This window comes from Cetorhinus maximus, chromosome 9, assembly GCF_964194155.1.
Source record: "Cetorhinus maximus chromosome 9, sCetMax3.hap1.1, whole genome shotgun sequence".
NCBI lineage: Eukaryota > Metazoa > Chordata > Chondrichthyes > Lamniformes > Cetorhinidae > Cetorhinus > Cetorhinus maximus.
In genome coordinates this window covers 56,275,333-56,295,623 of record NC_135887.1, presented here as the reverse complement: position 1 = coordinate 56,295,623, position 20,291 = coordinate 56,275,333, and the positions used below count along the sequence as shown (strand labels likewise).

At 47.1% G+C, this 20,291-nt stretch overlaps 1 protein-coding gene across 3 annotated transcripts in view; it reads left to right on the top strand.

Moving 5' to 3' along the window:
• The window catches only part of LOC144684672 (collagen alpha-1(XXVI) chain-like), a 202,185-nt gene that overhangs the window by 137,923 nt on the left and 43,971 nt on the right, over positions 1 to 20,291 (top strand). For all 3 annotated transcript variants that reach the window (XM_078548762.1, XM_078548763.1, XM_078548760.1), the window contains exons 5-7: positions 4,604 to 4,648; positions 11,238 to 11,327; positions 19,408 to 19,542. In XM_078548762.1, the coding sequence (XP_078404888.1) occupies positions 4,604 to 4,648; positions 11,238 to 11,327; positions 19,408 to 19,542 (270 nt within the window). The remainder of the gene's footprint in view (positions 1 to 4,603; positions 4,649 to 11,237; positions 11,328 to 19,407; positions 19,543 to 20,291) is intronic.

The following is a 20,291-nucleotide window of genomic DNA, read 5'->3' as shown; positions in this document are numbered from 1 at the left end:
CCCCAGGGGACGCTAGAATGGCACCACCAAACCCTAAGAACAATGATCATGGCAAACTGCCACAAGTACCCTCATGACTGGGTTAAAGGACTAGGTTTCATTCTGTTCTCTACCGGGGGCTCATCCAATAAATCCACCGGGTTTACTCCATTCGAATTAGTTTACCGGCACCAAGTGCAAGGGCCTCTGAAACTAGTCAAGAAGAGGTTTTTAGAGCAGGAGGAGGAGCTCTCCATGTTGGATTACGTAGCTGTGTTCTGGGAGCGGCTCATGGGAGCCTGCCAGGTGGCCCGAGAGCACTTGAAAATCTCCCAGACGGCTGTGAAAAAACAGGCCAACAGACATGCCAAGACCCAAACCTTTCAGCCAGGAGATGACGTGTTAGTGCTCTTACCAATACCAGGTGAACCCTTACAGGCCTGGTTCAGTGGCCCGTACAGAGTAGCAAAACAACTGGGGAAGTGAACTATCTAATTGAGACCCCAGATCAGGGGAAAAAGCAAAGGCTGCGTCATGTCAACATGATAAAGCGATATCACAGCCGAGAAGGGGACAAGCAAGTAGCGGTCTGTCCCATTGCCACCGACTTGGAGGAGGAGGGTAGCAGTGGGGATGAATTGGAGGGAGATGTGGATGAGGCCCACATTGAACCCCCTATTACCCAGCTAACCAATACAGAAATACTAGCCAACTTAGCCTCCTTGTTCTCCCACCTAGGTGCAGAACAGCGGGCAGACCTGATGAGGCTGCTCAGTGCGTTTAAAGGCTTGTGCAGAGACCTTGCCCTACATGATGTGGATGTGGGAAAGGCCCCTCCCATAAAGCAACATCCCTACCATCTAGGCCCAGAGAGGCTGGCCCAGGCCCAGCAGGAGATTAACTACATGCTGGAGCACCAACTAATGGAGACTAGCAACAGTAGCTGGAGTTCCTCAGTGTGCTCATGCCCATGCCGGACGGCTCCACAAGGTTCTGCATTGATTCTCGTAAAGTTAATGCAGTGACCAGAGCCGACTCCTACCCGATACCCTGGCTGGAAGACTGCATAGATAGGATAGGTAAAGCAGCCTTTATCACGAAGGTAGACTTACTCAAGGGATCCTAGCAGGTTCCCTTAATGGCCCACGCAAAGGAATTCTCTGCCTTCGTCACTCCAGAGGGTTATATCAGTTTCAGGTTATGCCCTTCGGACTCCGAAATGCCCTGGTTATGTTCCAAAGGCTGATGAGCCAGGTAGTGATGGGCTTGTCCAATTGCGTCATGTACCTGGATGACCTCCTAGTGTACAGCGACACCTTAGAAAACCACCCAGAGCAACTGGAAGCCCTCTTCCAGAGTGTATAGTCAGCTGACCTAGTGGCCAATCGCGCAAAGAGTGAGCTTGCTAAGGCTAAAGTGACCTATCTAGGACACATACTCGGTCAAGGACAGGCACTGCCCAGGGCTGCCAAGGTGCAAGCCATAGCCTAGTTCCCCATTCCCACCACAAAACGGGAAATCATGATGTTCTTGGGGATATGTGGGCTCTACCGCAAGTTTGTCCCAAATTTTAGCACAGCAGCCCTGTCTAATTGTCTAAATCGGTGGTTGAGGCTGAAACGCTCAACTCATTTAAAAGGTACCTGGATCTGTATCTGAAGCGCTGTAACCTGCAAGGCTACGGACCAGGTGCTGGAAAATGGGATCAAAATGAGCAGCTAGTTTCTTTTTCCCTTTTTATGGCCAACGCAGATGCGGTGGGCTGAATGGCCTCTTTACGCACTGTAACTTTTCTATGGTTCTGTGCTCCTATTCTTGCAGCAAACACAAGCCACATCGAGGAGCAGGCATTACAGATCTGGAGAGTAACTTTGAAGCTGGACATTCACTGTACTCAGAAGGTTACACACTGCACAGGGGAGAGGCCCTGGACTGCGACACTTGCCTCCATTTTGTACAGAAACCAAGGTTTCACATTGAGTGGCGTGAAACTGTTCATCATAACAAGGAGCCATAGGCAAGGAGACATTCTTGTGAGTTTATTTCCAATAGTGAACATTATGTGGAAGCGATTAACATCCGTGCCCAGGCTGTGCAACTATATCTTTTTAACCTTCCTAACCCTGCCGCTACATCTCTGTGCTCCCCAGACATCCACAGCGGAGGTGAAGGCAGCCTGGCAACTGCTACACACTGTTGCCTGTGATGATCTTGGCGGGCATCCTCTGGAGGGCCGCGGCCTGCTTTCGGGATCCTGCAGTGTGGCAGCCTGCAGAACTGGAGCTGCTGGGGTCACAGGAAGAGGGGATTCAGATGGGCCAGACACTCCTGGAGTCACCTGGGTTGCTGGCCCAGGGGCGTGCACCTGCTGATCCTCCTGATCAGGGAGGGAGGGCTGCTGGCTGACTCCTTGAGAGGAAGGGGCAGCTGGAGTAAGCTCGATGTGCCCCACACCGCTCTTGCGTTGGCACTGATGGATGCCAGCAAGTGCCTCAGCAATGAAGTGCAGCTCCTGCAGCAGTGCAGGACCGATGACCTGGACCAAGGTCTCCAGGGCGGCCGCCATCCTACTAATGTTGACCTTGGTGCATTGCAATGCTGGCATTATCACCTCAGCCTGAAGGGTTCCTCCCTCATGCCTTGCAATCTGAGGAGTGCAGTGGACATCCCTCCTTGATGTTCCTGAACTTGCCTTTGCAGCTCCAGCAATTGAGACGTGACCGAGTCCAGAGACTCGTCATCTGACTCAGACTCAGCAACGTTCTGGCCTCCAGCAGTCCTCCGAGTGACAGGGACCTGGGAAGTCCCTGTCGCTGCCTGCTGTGGATCAGAAAGTGCGATCTGCTCACCAGATTGTGATCCCGAGGCTACTCTAAAGCTAGGTCCCACGTTGGTGCTTGTCTCTGCGCTGTTGGAGGGTGTGGGTGAGCGCTGTGATGGGACTTCAATGTCACTACCTGCAGATTTCTCTTCTGTGATGTCTTCAGGTCTGGAATCGAGGACCTGGCTCCTGGACCTGCTTGGCTGACTCCCACATGTGCCTGCGAAAGCGGAGGGGAGATAATTAGTGCATGGCAGTGGCCTGTGAAAGAGGACACATCACTCACAGCGTGGTTGTCTGATGGATGTTGCACTGCTGAACCCTCACTTGGTAGAGCAGCACTGACCTCACCGTCAGCACAGGACTGGTCCAGATCCTCACTGGCCAGCTGGATAGCTCTGTTTTCAAAGCCATTGAGGATCTTGAAGTAGAGCATTCCTCTACTAGTCTGCGGTCTCTCCCTCTGTTGTGAGCCAGCTTGCCCTGCATGAAGACTGAAGGAGAGAGTGTAAGCAGGACGCCTGCCAGGCCAGATGAGAAGGATGCCTGGCATGTGCAGGTGGCGAGTGGTGCCATGGACGGCATGAGGGCATGATCCGCAGGGTAGATGAAGGTGTGTGTGAGAGAGTGAGTCATGATGTCCCTTGATCTGGCAGTGAGTGAGATCCCTGTGGATGTGTGATGGGTGCGTGAGTGTGTGAGTTGAGAGCAATGGGAAGAATGACTTACCCTGGAGGAACGGCTGAGACCATTCAGCCTCTTTTGGCACTGGGTGGCTGTCCTATTTTGGAGTGTGTTGGTGCTGACCACCGTTGCCACCACCTCCCATGATGGTTTGGTGACCTTGCTTGCTGGTCTTCACCCAGAGCGGGGGTAGAAGACATGGCAGTGTGCCTCCACTACGTCTAGTGGGTGCTCAAGGGAGCTGTCGCTAAATTTGGGGCAGCATGTTTCCTAGCCTTGGCAGCCATCAGTTCCCAGCAGCTTCCTATACCTTGGACAATACTCGCTCTGTGCAGGGACGGCCTTTAAATATGGTGCCCAGGTTACTGAAGCTCCGAGATCATGGCAGGGTGAGCAAATCTGAAGCCGCCCCACCAGTGATTCGATGAAAGACCTGTTGCCTCTGATTTTTTTTCATAATGTTCCACATGATACAGGGTGAACTTCCGCCATTGCTGTCGACAAGTCAAGCTGGCTTCCCCGCTCCATATCGGACTTTACCGATTTCAGGGAAAGTCCCGGCCTGAGTCTATTTAGTTAGAATTAGGGAACAATGAAGGAACTATTTCCCACTGGGTAGAAATTTCGGCAGGAAGAACACAGAGAGACAATATAAAATAAAGGGTACATTTCTGAAGAGGGTGCAGGAGTAGAGCTGGCAGGGTTGGTTCTCACAGTCATCATGGAAAGCAGCACAAATGTGCAATGAATGGCCGTGAGTTTATTGCAAGCCCCAATCCTCAGTCTGAATTTGGAGGAATCCTGGTGCATGTATTTAAACTATTTTTAGAATGCGTGGTTTTAATTCAGATTCTGGGAGAATGTGTATTGGCTGCTGGTGGTTACACTATTGAATCCAAACCGCCCGCTCATGAGAGGATGCTTAGGCCCAATATAAAAGCAGAAACTATGAAGTTTGCAGTACAGGCAAACACGCAGCAGTCACTATTCTTCAGTGAGACATCGGGTTAGCAGCGAGTGACAGAACCAATCGTTCAAATTAGTATGATCAGGAACAGTCAAATGTTCCCAATCCATCTGCATCCATTTCATTTAACTCTCTCGTATCTTTTTAAACAGGACCACCTGGACAAAAAGGAGACATCGGACTGCCTGGGCTACCTGGTGAGAATTCTGATGTCTTTTTTTAAGGAGTTGCCCACCGTAAGGGAGCTCAAAAATTACCTTTAATTTGTTTGCTCTGGTCATGCTCTTTGAGAGACAAGCCTGGCAAGACAGTCAGAATGGCCGGTGTCTGCCCAAAATAAAACAGAAAAAGCCGGCCACACTCAACAGATTTGTGAGCAGTAAGAATAATTAACTGGGGGGGGAAGCCAATTTCAATGGGTACGAAAGGATCTGGGTCAAATTAATTGGAGTCAAAGGTTGGCAGGACAAACAATAGCTGAACAATGGGCTACCTTCAAAAAAGAAATGGTTCGGGCATAGTCAAGGTATATTCCCTCAAAAGGGAAGGGTAGGGCAAACAAATCCAGAGCTCCCTGGATGTAAAAGGAGGTGGAAATTAAGATAAAGAGCAGAAAGTGTGCTTTTGACAGAAGTCAGGTAGAAAATACAATTTAGAATCAGGCTGAATACAGAAGGTTCAGAGGGGAGGTGAAAAAGCAAATAAGAGAAGCAAAGAGGGAGTATGAAAAGAGATTGTTTGCTAACATAAAAGGATATCCCATAGTCTTCTATAGGCACATAAGAAGTAAAAGGGTGGTAAAAGGCCAATTAGGGACCCAAACGGCGATTTATGCATAGAGACAGGGGCCATGGCTGAGGTGTTAAATGAATACTTTGCAAGTATTTCTTTACCAAGGAAGATGCTGCCCAGGTCATGGTGAAAAGGGAGAAAAATCAGACACTAGAAGGGTTTAAAATTGATAAGGAAGAGGTATGGGAAAGGCTGTCTCTACTTAAAGTCAATAATGCACTGAGACCAGATGAGCTCCAACCAAGGACATTTTTTAAAATTCATTCATGGGATGTGGGTTTCACTGGCTAGGTCAGCATTTATTGCCCATCCCTAATTGCCCTTGATAAGGTGATGGTGAGCTGCCTTCTTGAACTGCTGCAGTTTCTGTGGTGTAGGTACACCCACAGTGCTGTTAGGAAGGGAGTTCCAGGATTTTGACCCAGTCACAGTGAAGGAACGGTGATATATTTCCATGTCAGGATGGAGGGGAAATTCCAGGTGGTGGTGTTCCCATACATCTGCTGCCCTTGTCCTTCTAGGTGGTAGCAGTTGTGGGTTTGGAAGGTGCTGTCTAAGGAGCGTTGGTAAGTTCCTGCAGTACATCTCATAGATGGTACGCACTGCTGCCACTGTACGTCGGTGGTGGAGGGAGTGAATGTTTGTGGATGGGATGCCAATCAAGCAGGCTGCTTTGTCCTGGATGATGTCGAGCTTCTTGAGTGTTGTTGGAGCTGCACTCATCCAGGCAAGTGGAGAGTATTCCATTACACTCCTGACTTGTGCCTTGTAGATGGTGGGCAGGCTTTGGGGAGTCAGGAGGTGAGTTATTCGCCACAGGATTTCAGCCTTTGACCTGCTCTTGTAGCCACAGTATTTATATGACTAGCCTAGTTCAGTTTCTGATCAATGGTGACTCCCAGGATGGTGATTGCCTGGCACTTGTGTGGTACAAATGTTACTTGCCACTTGTCAGCCCAAGCCTGGATATTGTCCAGATCTTGCTGCATTTGGACATGGACTGCTTCAGTATCTGAGGAGTTGCAAATGGTACAGAACATTGTGCAATCATCAGCGCACATCCCCACTTCTGACCTTGTTATGACCACAGCCAGTGTTAATTGCTGCACAAACCAAATCCCAGAGAGAAACTTGGCTTACGGGTCAGAACATTTTTTTTAATAATAAGAAGACAGACTGATCTCAGCAGTGAGAGGGCCAGTAACACTCTTGTTTTTTTTTTAAATTAAAAGTAAAAGTTTTCCTCACCAAAAAAACAAAAGAAAACTTAAGCACACAAGACTACAGTTACACAATTAAGGTTAGTCTAACAAAACATTCCCCCCAAAACACTCTACTTGATCAAACACACAAGCAAACACTTTCCAGGCAACACTCCCTTACAGATGCTTAAATATGGAATCCAGTAATATCACATGAAGCAAACTGCTGTAGCTTCAATAAAGGGGTACCACATGACTTGTACCCTCTTCCACTTTGCCATGGAATTCACTTCAGAATCAAACTGCTTGCTGCATCCCAAGACTTCTCAACAGCTCCAGCTATCTCCAGCCATCTCCAGCTTAACAGCTCAACAGCTATCTACCTCAATAGCTAATAAACAGCTATCTACCTCAATAGCTAATAAACAGCTATCTACCTCAATAGCTAATAAACAGCTATCTACCTCAATAGCTAATAAACAGCTATCTACCTCAACTCCAATATATCTTTTCCCCTTTCATCTCAGTCCCATTGTTCTCACAGCCCCTTTGAAACTCAAACCCTTCCAAATATAAGATCTTTCATGTTTCCATCTTGTCTTTGGTTTTGGGTCAATAAAAATATAATATCCCCAATACTATTCACCTATAGATTCCTGCAAGATGTAATCGTTTTCCTTGGGACCTCTGATTCCCCTTCAAAATTCAAACAACCTTTCAACTTATCTAAAAATGCAAATTTTAGATCTAACCTATTTACTTGTACCTCAAACTTAACACCTTTAACCTTTTTACCAAACAGCCCAAAAGCCTGACTCCTATCGGCCTCTTGCCCAGCTTAATTAAATCACAGACACAGACACCCAGCCTTCTTTACGGAATAACACAATATTCCCCAAAATACTTAAAAAAAAATCCATTCTCACAAGTTTATGATGGAAGGAAGGTCATTGATGAAGCAGCTGAAGATGGTTAGGCCTAGGACACTACCCTGAGGAACTCTTGATATTGAGGGAAGTGAGAGTGGAAATTGCAGAGACACTGGCCATAACGTTTCAGTCTTCCTTAGACTCAGGGGTGGTGCCAGAAGACTTGGAGAATTGCAAATATTACACCCTTGTTCAAAAAAGGATGTAACGATAAGTCCATGCAGCAGCTACAGGCCAGTCGGTTTATCTTTGGTGGTGGGGAAACTTCTAGAAACAATAATTAGGGATGAATTTAATAGTCACATGGACAAATGTGGGTTAATTAAGGAAAGCTAACATGGATTTCTTAAGGGAAAATCATGTTAACTAACTTGCTGTAGTTTTATTGAAGAGGTAAAAGAGTTGATAAGGGCAATAATGCTGTTGATGTGGTGTACATGGACTTTCAAAAGGCGTTTGATACAGTGCCACACAAAAGACCTGTGAGCAAAGTTAGAGGCTCATGGAATAAAAGGGACAGTAGCAATGTGGGTACAAAATTGGCTGAGTGACAGGAAACAGAGTAGTGGTTAATGGATGCTTTTCAGAATGGAGGAAGGTTTGTACTGGACTTCCCCAATGTGCTCTTCCCAATATATATTGATGACCTTGATCTTGGTGTAGAGGGCACAATTTCAAAGTTTGTGGATGATACAAAACTTGGAAGCATTGTGAACTATGTGGAGGACAGTATAGAACTTCAAAATAACATGGGTAGGTTGGTGGACAGGTGGCAGATAAAGTTCAATGTGGAGACATGTGAAGTGATTAATTTCAGTAGGAAGAACATGGAGAGACAATATAAAATAAAGGGTACAATATTAAAGGGGGTGCAGGAGCAGACAGACTTGGGTGTATATGTGCATACATCATTGAAGGTGGTAGGACAGGTTGAGTGTGCGGTTCATAAAGCACACAGTATCCTGGGTTTTACTATAGGGGAATAGAGTACAAGAGCAAGGAGGTTATGCTGAGCTTATATAAGTCACTAGTTGGGCCACAGCTGGAGTCCAGTTCTTGGTGCTACACTTTAGGAAGGATGTGAAGGCATTTGAGTGAGTGTAGAAAAGATTTACGAGATTGGCTCCAGGGGTGAGGAACTTCAGTTATGAGGAAAGATTGGAGAGTTGGCACTGTTCTCCTTGGAGAAAAGAAGGCTGAGAGGAGATTTATTGGAGGTATTTAAAATCATGAGGGGTCTAGATCGAGTAGATAGGGAGAAACTAAACTATTCCCACTTGAGAAAGGATTGAAAATGAGGAAGCACAGATTTAAATAATTAGCAAAGGAAGCAAAAGCGACATGAGGAAAAACACGTTCATGCAGCGAGAGGTTAGGATCTGGAATGCACTGCCTGAGAGTGTGGTAGAGGCAGGTTCAATTGAAGCATTCAAGAGGGAATTAGACTGTTATCTGAAAAAGAAGAATGTGCAGTGTTACGTGGAGAAGGAGGGGGGTCGGTAGTAGGTGAGTTGCTCATTCGAAGAGCCAGTACAGACAGAGTTAATGTTTCAGGCCAATGACCTTTCACTTAAACTGGGAAAAGTTTAAGATGTAGCAAGCAAGTAGAGAAGCAGGGAAAGGGGGAGGGGAGGAAACAGAGCATAAGAAATAATAACAGGAAGCCAGTTGGCCCCTGAAGCCTGCTCGATAAGATCATGTTTGATTATTTACCTCACATACAATTTCCACACGATTCCATATCCCTTGATTTCCTTAGTGTCCAAAAATATATCAATCTCAGCCTTGAATAACATCCACAGCCCTCTGGGATGGAGTATTCCAATGATTCACAGCCCAAAGTGAAGAAATTTCTCTTCATCAAAGGTCTATTGGACAGCTTGTTATCCTGAGACTACTCCCTTCAGTTTTAGACTCTCCGACCAAGGGAGCAGAACTCCCAACTTCTACCCTGTCAAAATCTCTCAGAATTTTGTATGTTTCAATGATGTCACCTCTCTTTCTCCTAAACTCCAGACAGTCTAGGCCTAATTTATTCAGCCTTTCTCCATAGGACAACCCTCTCATCCCAGAGACCAATCTACTGAACCTTCACTCTATTTTTTTTTAATTTTATTCTTTTACGGATGTGGGCCTCGATGCCTAGGCCAGATTTGTTGCTCATCTCTAATTGCCCTTGAAAAGGTGGTGTTGAGCTGCCTTCTTGAGCCATTGCAGTTCATGTGGTGAAGGCACATTCACAGTGCTGAGACATCCATCCTTAGATATGAAGACCAAAACTATACACCAATACTCCAGGTGTGGTCCCACCGAAACCCTATATAACTGCACCAAGACATCTTTACTCTTTTATTCCAACCCCCTAACAATAAACACTAACACACCATTTACCTTCCTAATTTCTCGCTGCACCTGCATGTTAACTTTCTTTGATTCGTGTACAAAAAACCCCACATGCCTCTGAACACTCACATTTAATAATTTCTCACCGTTCAAAAAAAATTCTGCTTTTCTATTCTTATGACCAAAGTGAATTACCTCACACTTTCCCACATTATACTCCATCTGCCAGTTTGTTGCCCACTCACTTAACTTGTTTATATTCCTCTGAAGCCTCTTTGTGTCTTCCTTTTCCATCCAGCTTTTTATTCTCAGCAAACCTAGATCCATCACTCCCAGTCCCTTCTTCAAAGTTATGAATATAGATTGTAAAAAGCTGAGGCCCCAGCACTGATCCTTTCAGAATTCCACTAATAACAGCCTGCCACCTGAAAATGATCTGTTTATTCTAGCTCTGTCTTTTCTGGCTTTAATCAATCCTCTCTCCCTGTTAATAACTTACCATCAACTTAGAGAGCTTTTATCTTAGTGCAACAGCCTTATCGAATGCCTTTAAATATCTAAGTATACCACAACCACTGGTTCCCCTTTATCTACCATGCTCATTATATCCTCAAAAGATGCAAATAGATTTTTAGTGCTGTAGTGGTAATGTCACTGGACTAGTAATCTAGCAGCTCAGGTTTATGTTTTGGGGATACAGGTTCAAATCCCAGCACAGCAGCTGGGGGAATTTAAATTCAGTTCATTAATTAATAATAAAAACAGAATATGCTGGAAAAACTCAGCAGGTCTGGCAGCATCTGAGGAGAGAGAATCAGAGTTAACATTTCGAGTCTGTGCGACTTCTTCAGACATATGGACATCAGTCATACGGACTGGAAACGTTAACTCTGTTTCTCTCTCCACAGACACTGCCAGACCTGCTGAGTTTTTCCAGCATTTTCTGTTTTTATTTCAGATTTCTAGCATCTGCAGTATTTTGCTTTCACATTCATTAATAAAATCTTGCATTTAAAAACTAACCTCAGTAACAGTGACCATAAAACTACCATCAATTGTCATAAAAATCCATCTGGTTCACTAATGTCCTTTAGGGAAGGAAATCTGCTGCCCTTACCTGGTCTGGCCTACATGTGACCCCAGACCCACAGCAATGTGGTTGACTCTTAAAATGCCCTCTGAAATGGCCTAGCAAGCCACTCAGTTCAAGGGCAATTAGGGATGGGCAACAAATGCTGGCCTTGCCAGCGATGCCCACAACCCCTGAAAGATTTCCCTTCCATAAATCCGTGTTGACTCTGCTGAATCAGATGATGATTTTCGAAATGCGCTGTCCTTAATAATCGATTCCAGCACTTTCCTGAAGAGAGAGTTGAGGAGAGGAGATTGAAATGTGAGGAGACACTCAGCTTTGTCAGGTAGAATGGAAGTTTAATAGAGGATGAATGTTTATAAATTCCACAGTTTAACTGTTTTCAACATACATCAGTGAAATAGTAATTGGAGCTTTTCCATTTCAGGTTTACAGGGATTACCTGGCCTTCCTGGTCCTATTGGACCACCTGGGAAGACGGGAGAAGTAGGTGAGGCAGGGTCACCTGGACGGACAGGTACGTACACTCTGTAAACACAGGTATATCTATGCACTTCCAATAACACACATCCAGCTTGAATGAATGTTCCACAGTGGACATTTATGGCTCTGAGAACATCATGAAAATATTGATGAAGAACAACTTACTTCAATTCAAATAAAAATGCTGTCCTATCTCTGAGCTCTGTAGGATCCCAGTGTTGGTCTTTACACTGTCTTGTCGGTTACAGCAACGTGAGATGCTTTCACAGGATCAGTGGCCTAGTTAGAAATAGGAGTGGATTAGACTTGGCTGAGGTTTGGAATTTCAGGTCTCCCCATGCACGCTGGAGTTTTAACTCCACACCCTGTTTCTGATGAAAATGCAGGATGGAGTGGCATTCTAATCCCGGGGGTGGAGGTGGGGGGGAGGTGTTCCAGTGCTAGGAGGGGGGCAGGGTTCAATTCCAATCCTGGAATAGGGGGGTCTGATCCAAGGAATGGGTTTCCAATTCCAAAACCTAGGATGGGTGGGCTCTGACCTAGAGCTCCCAGGGTGGTCTCTGATCCTGGTGGGGTTTATTCACTTATGGATTGTGAGCACCGCTGGCTGGGCCAGCATTTATTGTCTATCCCTAGTTGCCCTTGAGAAGGTGGTGGTGAGCTGCCTTCTTGAACCGCTGCAGTCCATGTGGTGTAGGTACACCCACAGTGCTGTTAGGGAGGGAGTTCCAGGATTTTGACCCAGCGACAGTGAAGGAACGGCGATATATTTCCAAGTCAGGATGGTGAGTGACTTGGAGGGGAGCTTCCAGGTGCTGGTGTTACCATGTATCTGCTGCCCTTGTCCTTCTAGGTGGTAGTGGTCGTGGGTTTGGAAGTTGCTGTCTAAGGAGCCTTGGGGAATTCCTGCAGTGCATCTTGTAGATGGTACACACTGCTGCTACTGTGCATCGGTGGGGAGGGAGTGAATGTTTGTGGATGTGGTGCCAATCAAATGGACTGCTTTGTCCTGGATGCTGTCAAGCTTCTTGAATGTTGTTGGAGTTGCACTATCCAGGCAAGTGGACAGTATTCTAACACACTCCTGACTTATGCCTTTTAGATGTTAGACAGGCTTTGGGGAGTCAGGAGGTGAGTTACTCACTGCAGGATTCCTAGCCTCTGACCTGCTCTGCAGCCACAGTATTTATATGGCTAGTCCAGTTCAGTTTCTGGTCAATGGTAACCCACAGGATGTTGATAGTGAGGGATTCAGCAATGGTAATACCATTGAATGTCAAGGGGCGATAGTTAGATTCTCTCTTGTTGGAGATGGTCATTGCCTGGCACTTGTGTGGCGCAGATGTTACTTGCCACTTGTCAGCCCAAGCCTGGATATTGTCCAGATCTTGCTGCATTTGGACACGGACTGCTTCAGTATCTGAGGAGTCACGAATGGTGCTGAACATTGTGCAATCATCAGCGAACATCCCCACTTCTGACCTTATGATGAAAGGAAGGTCATTGATGAAGCAACTGAAGATGGTTGGGCCGAGGACACTACCCTGAAGAACTCCTGCAGTGATGTCCTGGGACTGAGATGACTGACCTCCAACAACCACAACCATCTTCCTTTGTGCTAGGTATGACTCCAACCAGCAGAGAGTTTTCCCCGATTCCCATTGACTCCAGTTCTGCTCGGGCTCCTTGATGTCACAGTCGGTCAAATGTTGCCTTGATGTCAAGGGGCAGTCACACTCACCTCAGATCCCCAATCCCAGGGTGGGAGGATCTGATTTTGAATCCTGGGCCTTTGTATGTGGTCATCTGATGGAGGCTTGGGAAAGCACTCCTGCTCCTCCTGACCCACAAGCCATTCTGTAAAGGTACTTACCTCCTCCATGAGCTGTCCTTGCCTATCTTCAGCTGCCAGATTTTCCAGGGCCTGGGAAACCCAGTCACCCACTGTAAAACAGCAAGGAAGGTTAATCTAGAGGCTGACACCCTCACTAACATATTTAAACTGCCAACTCACCTCCTGGGAGTGAGACAACTGCCCACCTCTTGTTCCTCCTCAAATGCCTATCCAATTTCTTTTGAAATCATTCATCATCTCTGCTTCCTCCACCCTCATAGGCAGCGAGTTCCAGCTCATTACCACTTGCCCTGTTAAAAAGGTTGTTCCTCACATTCCCCTGCATCCCTTTTACCAAAACCTTAAATCTGTGTCCCTTTGTCCTTGTGCCATCAGTTGATGGGAACAGCTTTCTTTATCTACCCGTACACTTTATCAAATCCCCCCTCAATTCTCCTCTGCTCCTAGGAGAACAATCCCAGCCTCTCCACCTACCACTCCAGCATTAGCCCTGGAGGGGTTGGAATTTCCTCTACTGAAAGATTGAGAAGACAGAATTCCCCAACAGGCTCAGTTCCTTAACCACAAAACAGCTCCATCTCAGGCCACCTATTTCCACCTTCATAACATCACCATCACCCCCCTGTCTCAGCTCATCTGCTGCTGAAACCCTCACCCATGCCTTTGTCACCTGTAGACTTGACTATCCTAACACATCCTAACACTCTCCCGACCGGCCTCCCTTCTTCGACCTGACAGAAACTTGAGCTCATCCCAAACTCTGCTGCCTGGATCCAGATTCGCACCCATCACCCTTTTGGTCACTTACCCACATCAGGCAGTGCCTTGATTTTGAGATGTTCATCCTTCTTTTCAAATGCCCCCCATGGCCTTGCCCCTTCCCTACCTCTTTAGCCTCCTCCAGACCTACAAGTCAATCTATGTTCAACAAAACCTCCTTCCTTACCCTGCTGGTTACACCTACAAAACACTCTAATAGATTCATCAGACATGATTTCCCTTTCATAAAACCAGATTAGCTCTGTCTTATGACCTCCCCAATAATAGATTCTAGCATTTTCCCTCCTATTGATGGCAGACTAACTGGCTTATAGTTTCTCGTTTTCTTTCTCCCTCCCTTCTTAAACAGCGGGGTTACATTTGCTAATTTCCAATCCATGGAGAAGGTTCTAGAATCTAGGGAATTCTGGAAGATCAAAACAAATGCATCCTCTAGCTCTACAGCCACCTCTTTTAAAACCTAGGATGTAGGGAATTAGGCCCAGGGAATTTGTTGGCTCTTGGTCACCATCATTTCTGTTGTCCTTTTTCCTCACTCACATTAATTACTTTAAGTTCCTCAATCTCGTTAGACCCTGGTTTCCCATAATTTTCAGTATGTTTTTTCTGTTTTCTACTGTGAAGACCTGGCACAATATATTTGTTAAAGTGTCTGCCATTTCCTTATTCCCCACTATCATTTCTCCTGTGTCTGCCTCTAAGGGATCTATATGTACCTTCATTAATCTCTTCCTTTTCACACACTTGTAAAACATCTCATGTTCTGTTTGCAGACACACTCGTGTCACCACAGAGCCGTGTCTGACGCCTGAAACTGAGAATACTGATTGAGTGTCAATATATTACAGAGTGTTAATTAAATTAAGGGATTTGGATTGCATCTGAAGCCTTGAAATCTGAGCCTCAATCCCTATGATTTTGTGTTCAACATTCAGTAATATTTATATTATATTAACAGACCTACTGTAGCATTTCTCAGAATAAGTCAGACAATGTTTTATCTTACATGGATAGAAAACATCATTACATGTGACACACAAGGTGTTATTCTGCTGCCAATGTGCATAGAACATCTGGTGTCTCTCACCAGGCATAGCTTCTGGGATCACTTAGGCCCTCATTGGTCTTAGGCACATGTTAAGATCAGTAAGAGGTCAGAAGAAACCAACAGGAAAGAAGTGGTTTTCTTTGGACTTATTAAGTGTGACTTAAGTGGTCAAGCAAGAGGAGTTTTCTTGTGTCGGGAATGTGCCTCAAAAATTTGGGAGTTTTTTTTCTTTTCGCCCTCAGCCAGCCAGTCCCTCAGCTCCATCAATGTCCTCACCTCAGGCCAAGAGGACACCTCCTCCATTGAAGAGCCAGAAATAAGCAGCCTGGAAGACCCGTCACAGCGCTTACCCACACCCTGCACCAGCGCAGAGAGACAGACCTCGGTGGGACCTAGACCTAGAGCAGGCTCAGGTTCACAATCTGGTGGTCACTGCACAGACACATGTCCACAGCAGGAGGAGGCAGGTTCAGCTGGGCTCCCCGGCACTCGGAGGACAAGGAAGAGGCATTTGCAGAGTCCAAGTCAGATATCCAACCTCTGGATTTGGCCTTCCAACTCATCCTGGAGAGTCAGCAGAAGACGGGGGAACATCAGGCAGAGATGTTGGAAGCCCTCAATGGAGACTTGCAAATCAGAGGAGTGCATCCGCCTGCTCTCTGGTGAAGTGGTGCCCACATGTGTGCGTATGGAGGTCCCCATGGGGAGGATGGCAGACACCATGGAGACCCTGGTCCAGCAGAGCACGGAGATGTGTACAGATCTGCACTCCGTCGCATTAGCCATGGGTGAGTTCCTGCAGCGGGAACGCGAGAGGGAAACAAGGCACATCGATGTCCCTCCAGGTGTTCCTTCCCCTCAAGGAGTCAGGCTGCGGCCCTCGGGCACCTGAAGGGAGGAGGAGTAGCAGCTAGACACTCCTGGCTCATCCATTCAGACATCTCAGAGGCTGTCCTCTCCCTCCAAGTCCTCTTTGCCTGTGAGACTCTCAACCTCGTTCTCTGTCATCACAGGGGGAGCAGCCGGCCAATGAATGATTCTGGAGGGAGAAGTGTGTGTGTGTTTGTGGCAGGGCCTTTTGGAGTCTCATGCAAGCACACTCACACACACGTGGATCCTTCATGTAACACAGTCACCTCAATGTCCTGAGTATTTTCAAAGCTGCCCACTGGTGTTCACTTTCAGTTGTCCAACTGAGCTGTCCTGCATCTCCGCCCACCCACTAAACACGTTGCCACGCAGCACCTGATCTCGCCCACCATGACTCATTTCATGTTCGATTTAGATCGCATGCTGCTGATACAGTATTCCATTTACTCCCCCATCCTTTTCCACTCCCCCAGTCACTCATTTCCTTTCCCCCATCACAGTTGACTTCCTCCGCATCACCTTCCACCTCCCCTCGGTTTTCTACCAGCCACAGCCCTTTTCCTTCGGGGATGTCCAGGTGAACGTATGTTCCCTTCCTTCCTGAAAATCCCACCCCCATCCACATTCACCCCGTCCGTGCCAGCCACAGGATCCATGTCTACCTCCAAGTCCCCACCAACGGCCCTCACTATCCCATCTACTGCTACTGTTGAATTCTCACCCTCCCACCCTACTGCCTCACTCTGCCCTCAGTCATTCTCACCATTCCCTCGTACCACACCCACCCTCAGTTTGCTCCTCAGGAGGCAGTCATGGACTCATCAGAGCCTTCCTTTGCACGTTCGCCTGGACATCCCCTCTCCGGACCACTTCCTCCTTGGAAGCCCTTCCCTCCTCGGAACTCCTCCCCCCTTAGTCCTCCCACCCTACCCCCTCCCCGCCCCAGGACTCCCCCCTGATTAGTCCTTCCCCTTTCCTGACTCCTTCACACACCTTTACTTCTTTCGCCACCCTTACTCCCTCCCCTCTCCGCACTCCTTCCTTCCCCCCTCCGGAATCCCTCCCCTCTCTGTACTCCTTCCTCCCCCTGGACTCCCTCCCCTCTCCACACTCCATCCCCCCACCCCGAGCTCCTCCCCTTACACCTTACACCCCCCCTTACACCTACCTCCCAAGTTGCTGTCCCCATTACCCCCTTCTCCCCTCCGTACTCCCTCCCACCTCCATACCTCCTCCGACACCTTCATTTCCTCTTCCAACCTCACCCCACCAACACCTTTATTCCCCGCCTCTAAACCTCACCCCCCTGAACACTTTCATTCCCCTCCTCCCAACCACACCCCTGATACCTTTGCTCCCCCCCTCCCAACATCACCCCCCAACAATACCTCTTCCTCTCCCAGTTGATCCGAGACCTTCCTCTCCCACCCCCCCAGTTCATCTTCCTCTCCCAAACACAGCTGGACCTTCCTCTCCACCCCCTCGACCATCATCCATTGAGAGCAGATTCTCAATGGTGACTTCCCACCCTCTGTGAGCTGTTTCGCAGCAGAGCCGTGTCAATGAGAATCCACCCAGCATGCCATGGATGTTCCTCAGGGTCCAGTTGCTGTCAGGCTCCAGCATCTTCTGCTCCTCGGACGTCCGCGATGTGAGCAAGGCCTTGGCGGGTAAGTCCCGACTTCTGCACATCACGCTTGTCAAGACGTGTTCTGCATCGGCGTGTTTTCCTGCTGACATGGGCGGACGATCCAGTGGGGGTAGGGATGATTCCGGCGGACAGGCCTAATAATGATTTGCTGATGTATTACATTGAGGTTCCCGATATCCATTGACGGACTGAGTGGACAATCGCGAACTGGTTTCACGACCTCGTGAAACCGATTTCTGGCCTTCTCGTCATATTGGCCGCTCACGTGACTGAACACGCCCAACGCCAGCGGGCACGGAAAATTCTGTCCTAGGGCTTGTTTGCCATGGAGGAACCCAGCCACTGGTGCAGCCAAGCCAGCGTGTATCAGTGCCAGTGTACAGCCTGGGGTAAATGGGGAGGGTCAGTGGCAGGAAAGGCACCTGACTGTAAAACCACCCACCAAATCCAAAAAGTCTGCTGGTTGATCTGTCTGATAATCGAGCAGCATTGTGGCACCCCCATAGCAAAGGCTGAAAGGGAGGAAGATCTTCAGGATGGTGAATTTTTACATTTTTGCACTTTGGGTCAGAGACATGGGACCTCGAAACAGGATAGAACTTATTGGTCATAGCATCTCATAGGAAATTAGATAAAAGATTGTGTCTGGTATGGGACATCCATTGGCCAGAAACTGAACTGGACTAGCCATATAAATGTGGCTACAAGAGCAGTTCAGAGGCTAGGAATCCTGCGATGAGTAACTCACCTCCTGACTCCTCAAAGCCTGTCCACCATCTACAAGGCACAAGTCAGGAGTGTGATGGAATACTCCCCACTTGCCTGGATGAGTGCAGCTCCAACAACACTCAAGAAGCTTGACAGCATCCAGGACAAAGCAGTCTGCTTGATTGGCACCACATCCACAAACATTCACTCCCTCCACCACTGATGCAACAGTGTGTACCATCTACAAGATGCACTGCAAAAATTCACCAAGGCTCCTTAGACAGCTCCAAACCCACAACCTCTACCATCTAGAAGGGCAAGGGCAGCAGATACATGGGAACACCACCACCTGGGAGTTCCCCTCCAAGTCACTCAACATCCTGACTTGGAAATATATCACCGTTCCTTCACTGTCACTGGGTCAAAATCCTGGAACTCCCTTCCTAACAGCACTGTGGGTGTACCTACACCACATGGACTACAGCGGTTCAAGAAGGCAGCTCACCACCACCTTCTCAAGGGCAATTAGGGATGGGCAATAAATGCTGGCCTAGCCAGTGACACCCTCTTCCTGTGAACAAATAAAAAAAGGATCTGTGCTGTAGGACCTGGCATGATATTGGGTCTGTTCCAAGCGATTCAGCTGAGAAACAAACCATTTCACCAAACCAGCCTAAGAGCTTATCCTGCAATTTCTTTCTCCTCCATATCCTTCCACATAAACGAATCAACACTATTTCCCTCAACAACTCCCTATGGGAGTGAGTTCCACATTCTCACCACTCTCTGGGTAAAGAAGCTTCTCTTGAATTCCCTATTGAATTTATTAGTGACTGTCTTACCTTGATGACCCATAGTTTTGGCTTCCCACAAAAGTGAAAATACTTTCTCTATTCCTGCCCTAGCAAACCCCTCCATAATTTAAAAGACTTTGAGAAGGCACTTCACAGCTTTTTCTAGAGGAAAGGATCCCAGTCTATACAATCTTTTCTGATGTTTTAATTCTGTGCAAACAGATTTCTACAAGACAGGGCTGATCCTGATTTGGTACAATGTTGTAAATAGTGTAAAGCGAGTCGCCAATTCTCTATCATCCATGTTACACAGTCACACATCTGGCTAGTACACGGGGACAATACAGGAATCTTGTTCACCTGCATTATTACAGTTCACGCCAGTTTTCAATATATTTTTCATTTCAGGTGCGGTGGGACCTCAAGGACTCCCAGGTCCAAGAGGATATCCAGGAGAGACAGGATTGCCAGGTCCCGCTGGCCCACCAGGTGTCCTAAGCTTCACTCAGCAATACACGTTGGATGCTTCAGACAGGGAAACTAGTAGGTCCAAGGCCCTTTCTTACTTTTTTTAATATTGAAGATGCTATGTATAATCTGCTCCCTCATGCAGAGTGTGACACTAGGCATGGGAAAAGGCCCCACTTTATGGTGAATGGACAATGAGCAAAGGTCTGACATCAAAGCAAACCCCTTGTATCATGTTGGACAAATAATTCCAGCCACTGTTTTGTTCTAAGTAATGCTCCTTCCCAATGATCTCATTGGATGCAATGCAGCAATATTTTTGAGACAGATTCACAGGATAGTGCGTTTGGACAAAGGTGGACCATAAGAACATAAGAAAAAGGAGCAGCAGCATTCAGCCCCTTGAGGCTGCTCCGTCATTTAATGAGATCATGGCTAATCTGATTGTGGCCTTAATTCCACTAACATTTGACTCCCTTGCCAATCAAAAATCTGTCTAACTCAGACTTGAATATATTCAATAACTCAGCCTCCTCTGCTCCTTGGAGAAGAGAATTCCAAAGATTAACAACTCTCTGAGAGAAGAAATTCCTCCCCATCTCCGTCTTAAATGGGAGACCCCTTATTCTTAAACTTTGCCCCCTCAAGCTATCCCTTTGCAGACTCTTTGTATCTTCCTCACAACTTGCTATCCCAAATATCTTTGTATCATCAGCAAATTTGGTTACAACACAGTTGATCCCTTCATCCAAGTCATTCATATAGATTGTGAATAGTTCAGGCCCCAGCACTGATGCCTTTCACACTCCCACTAGTTACAGTTT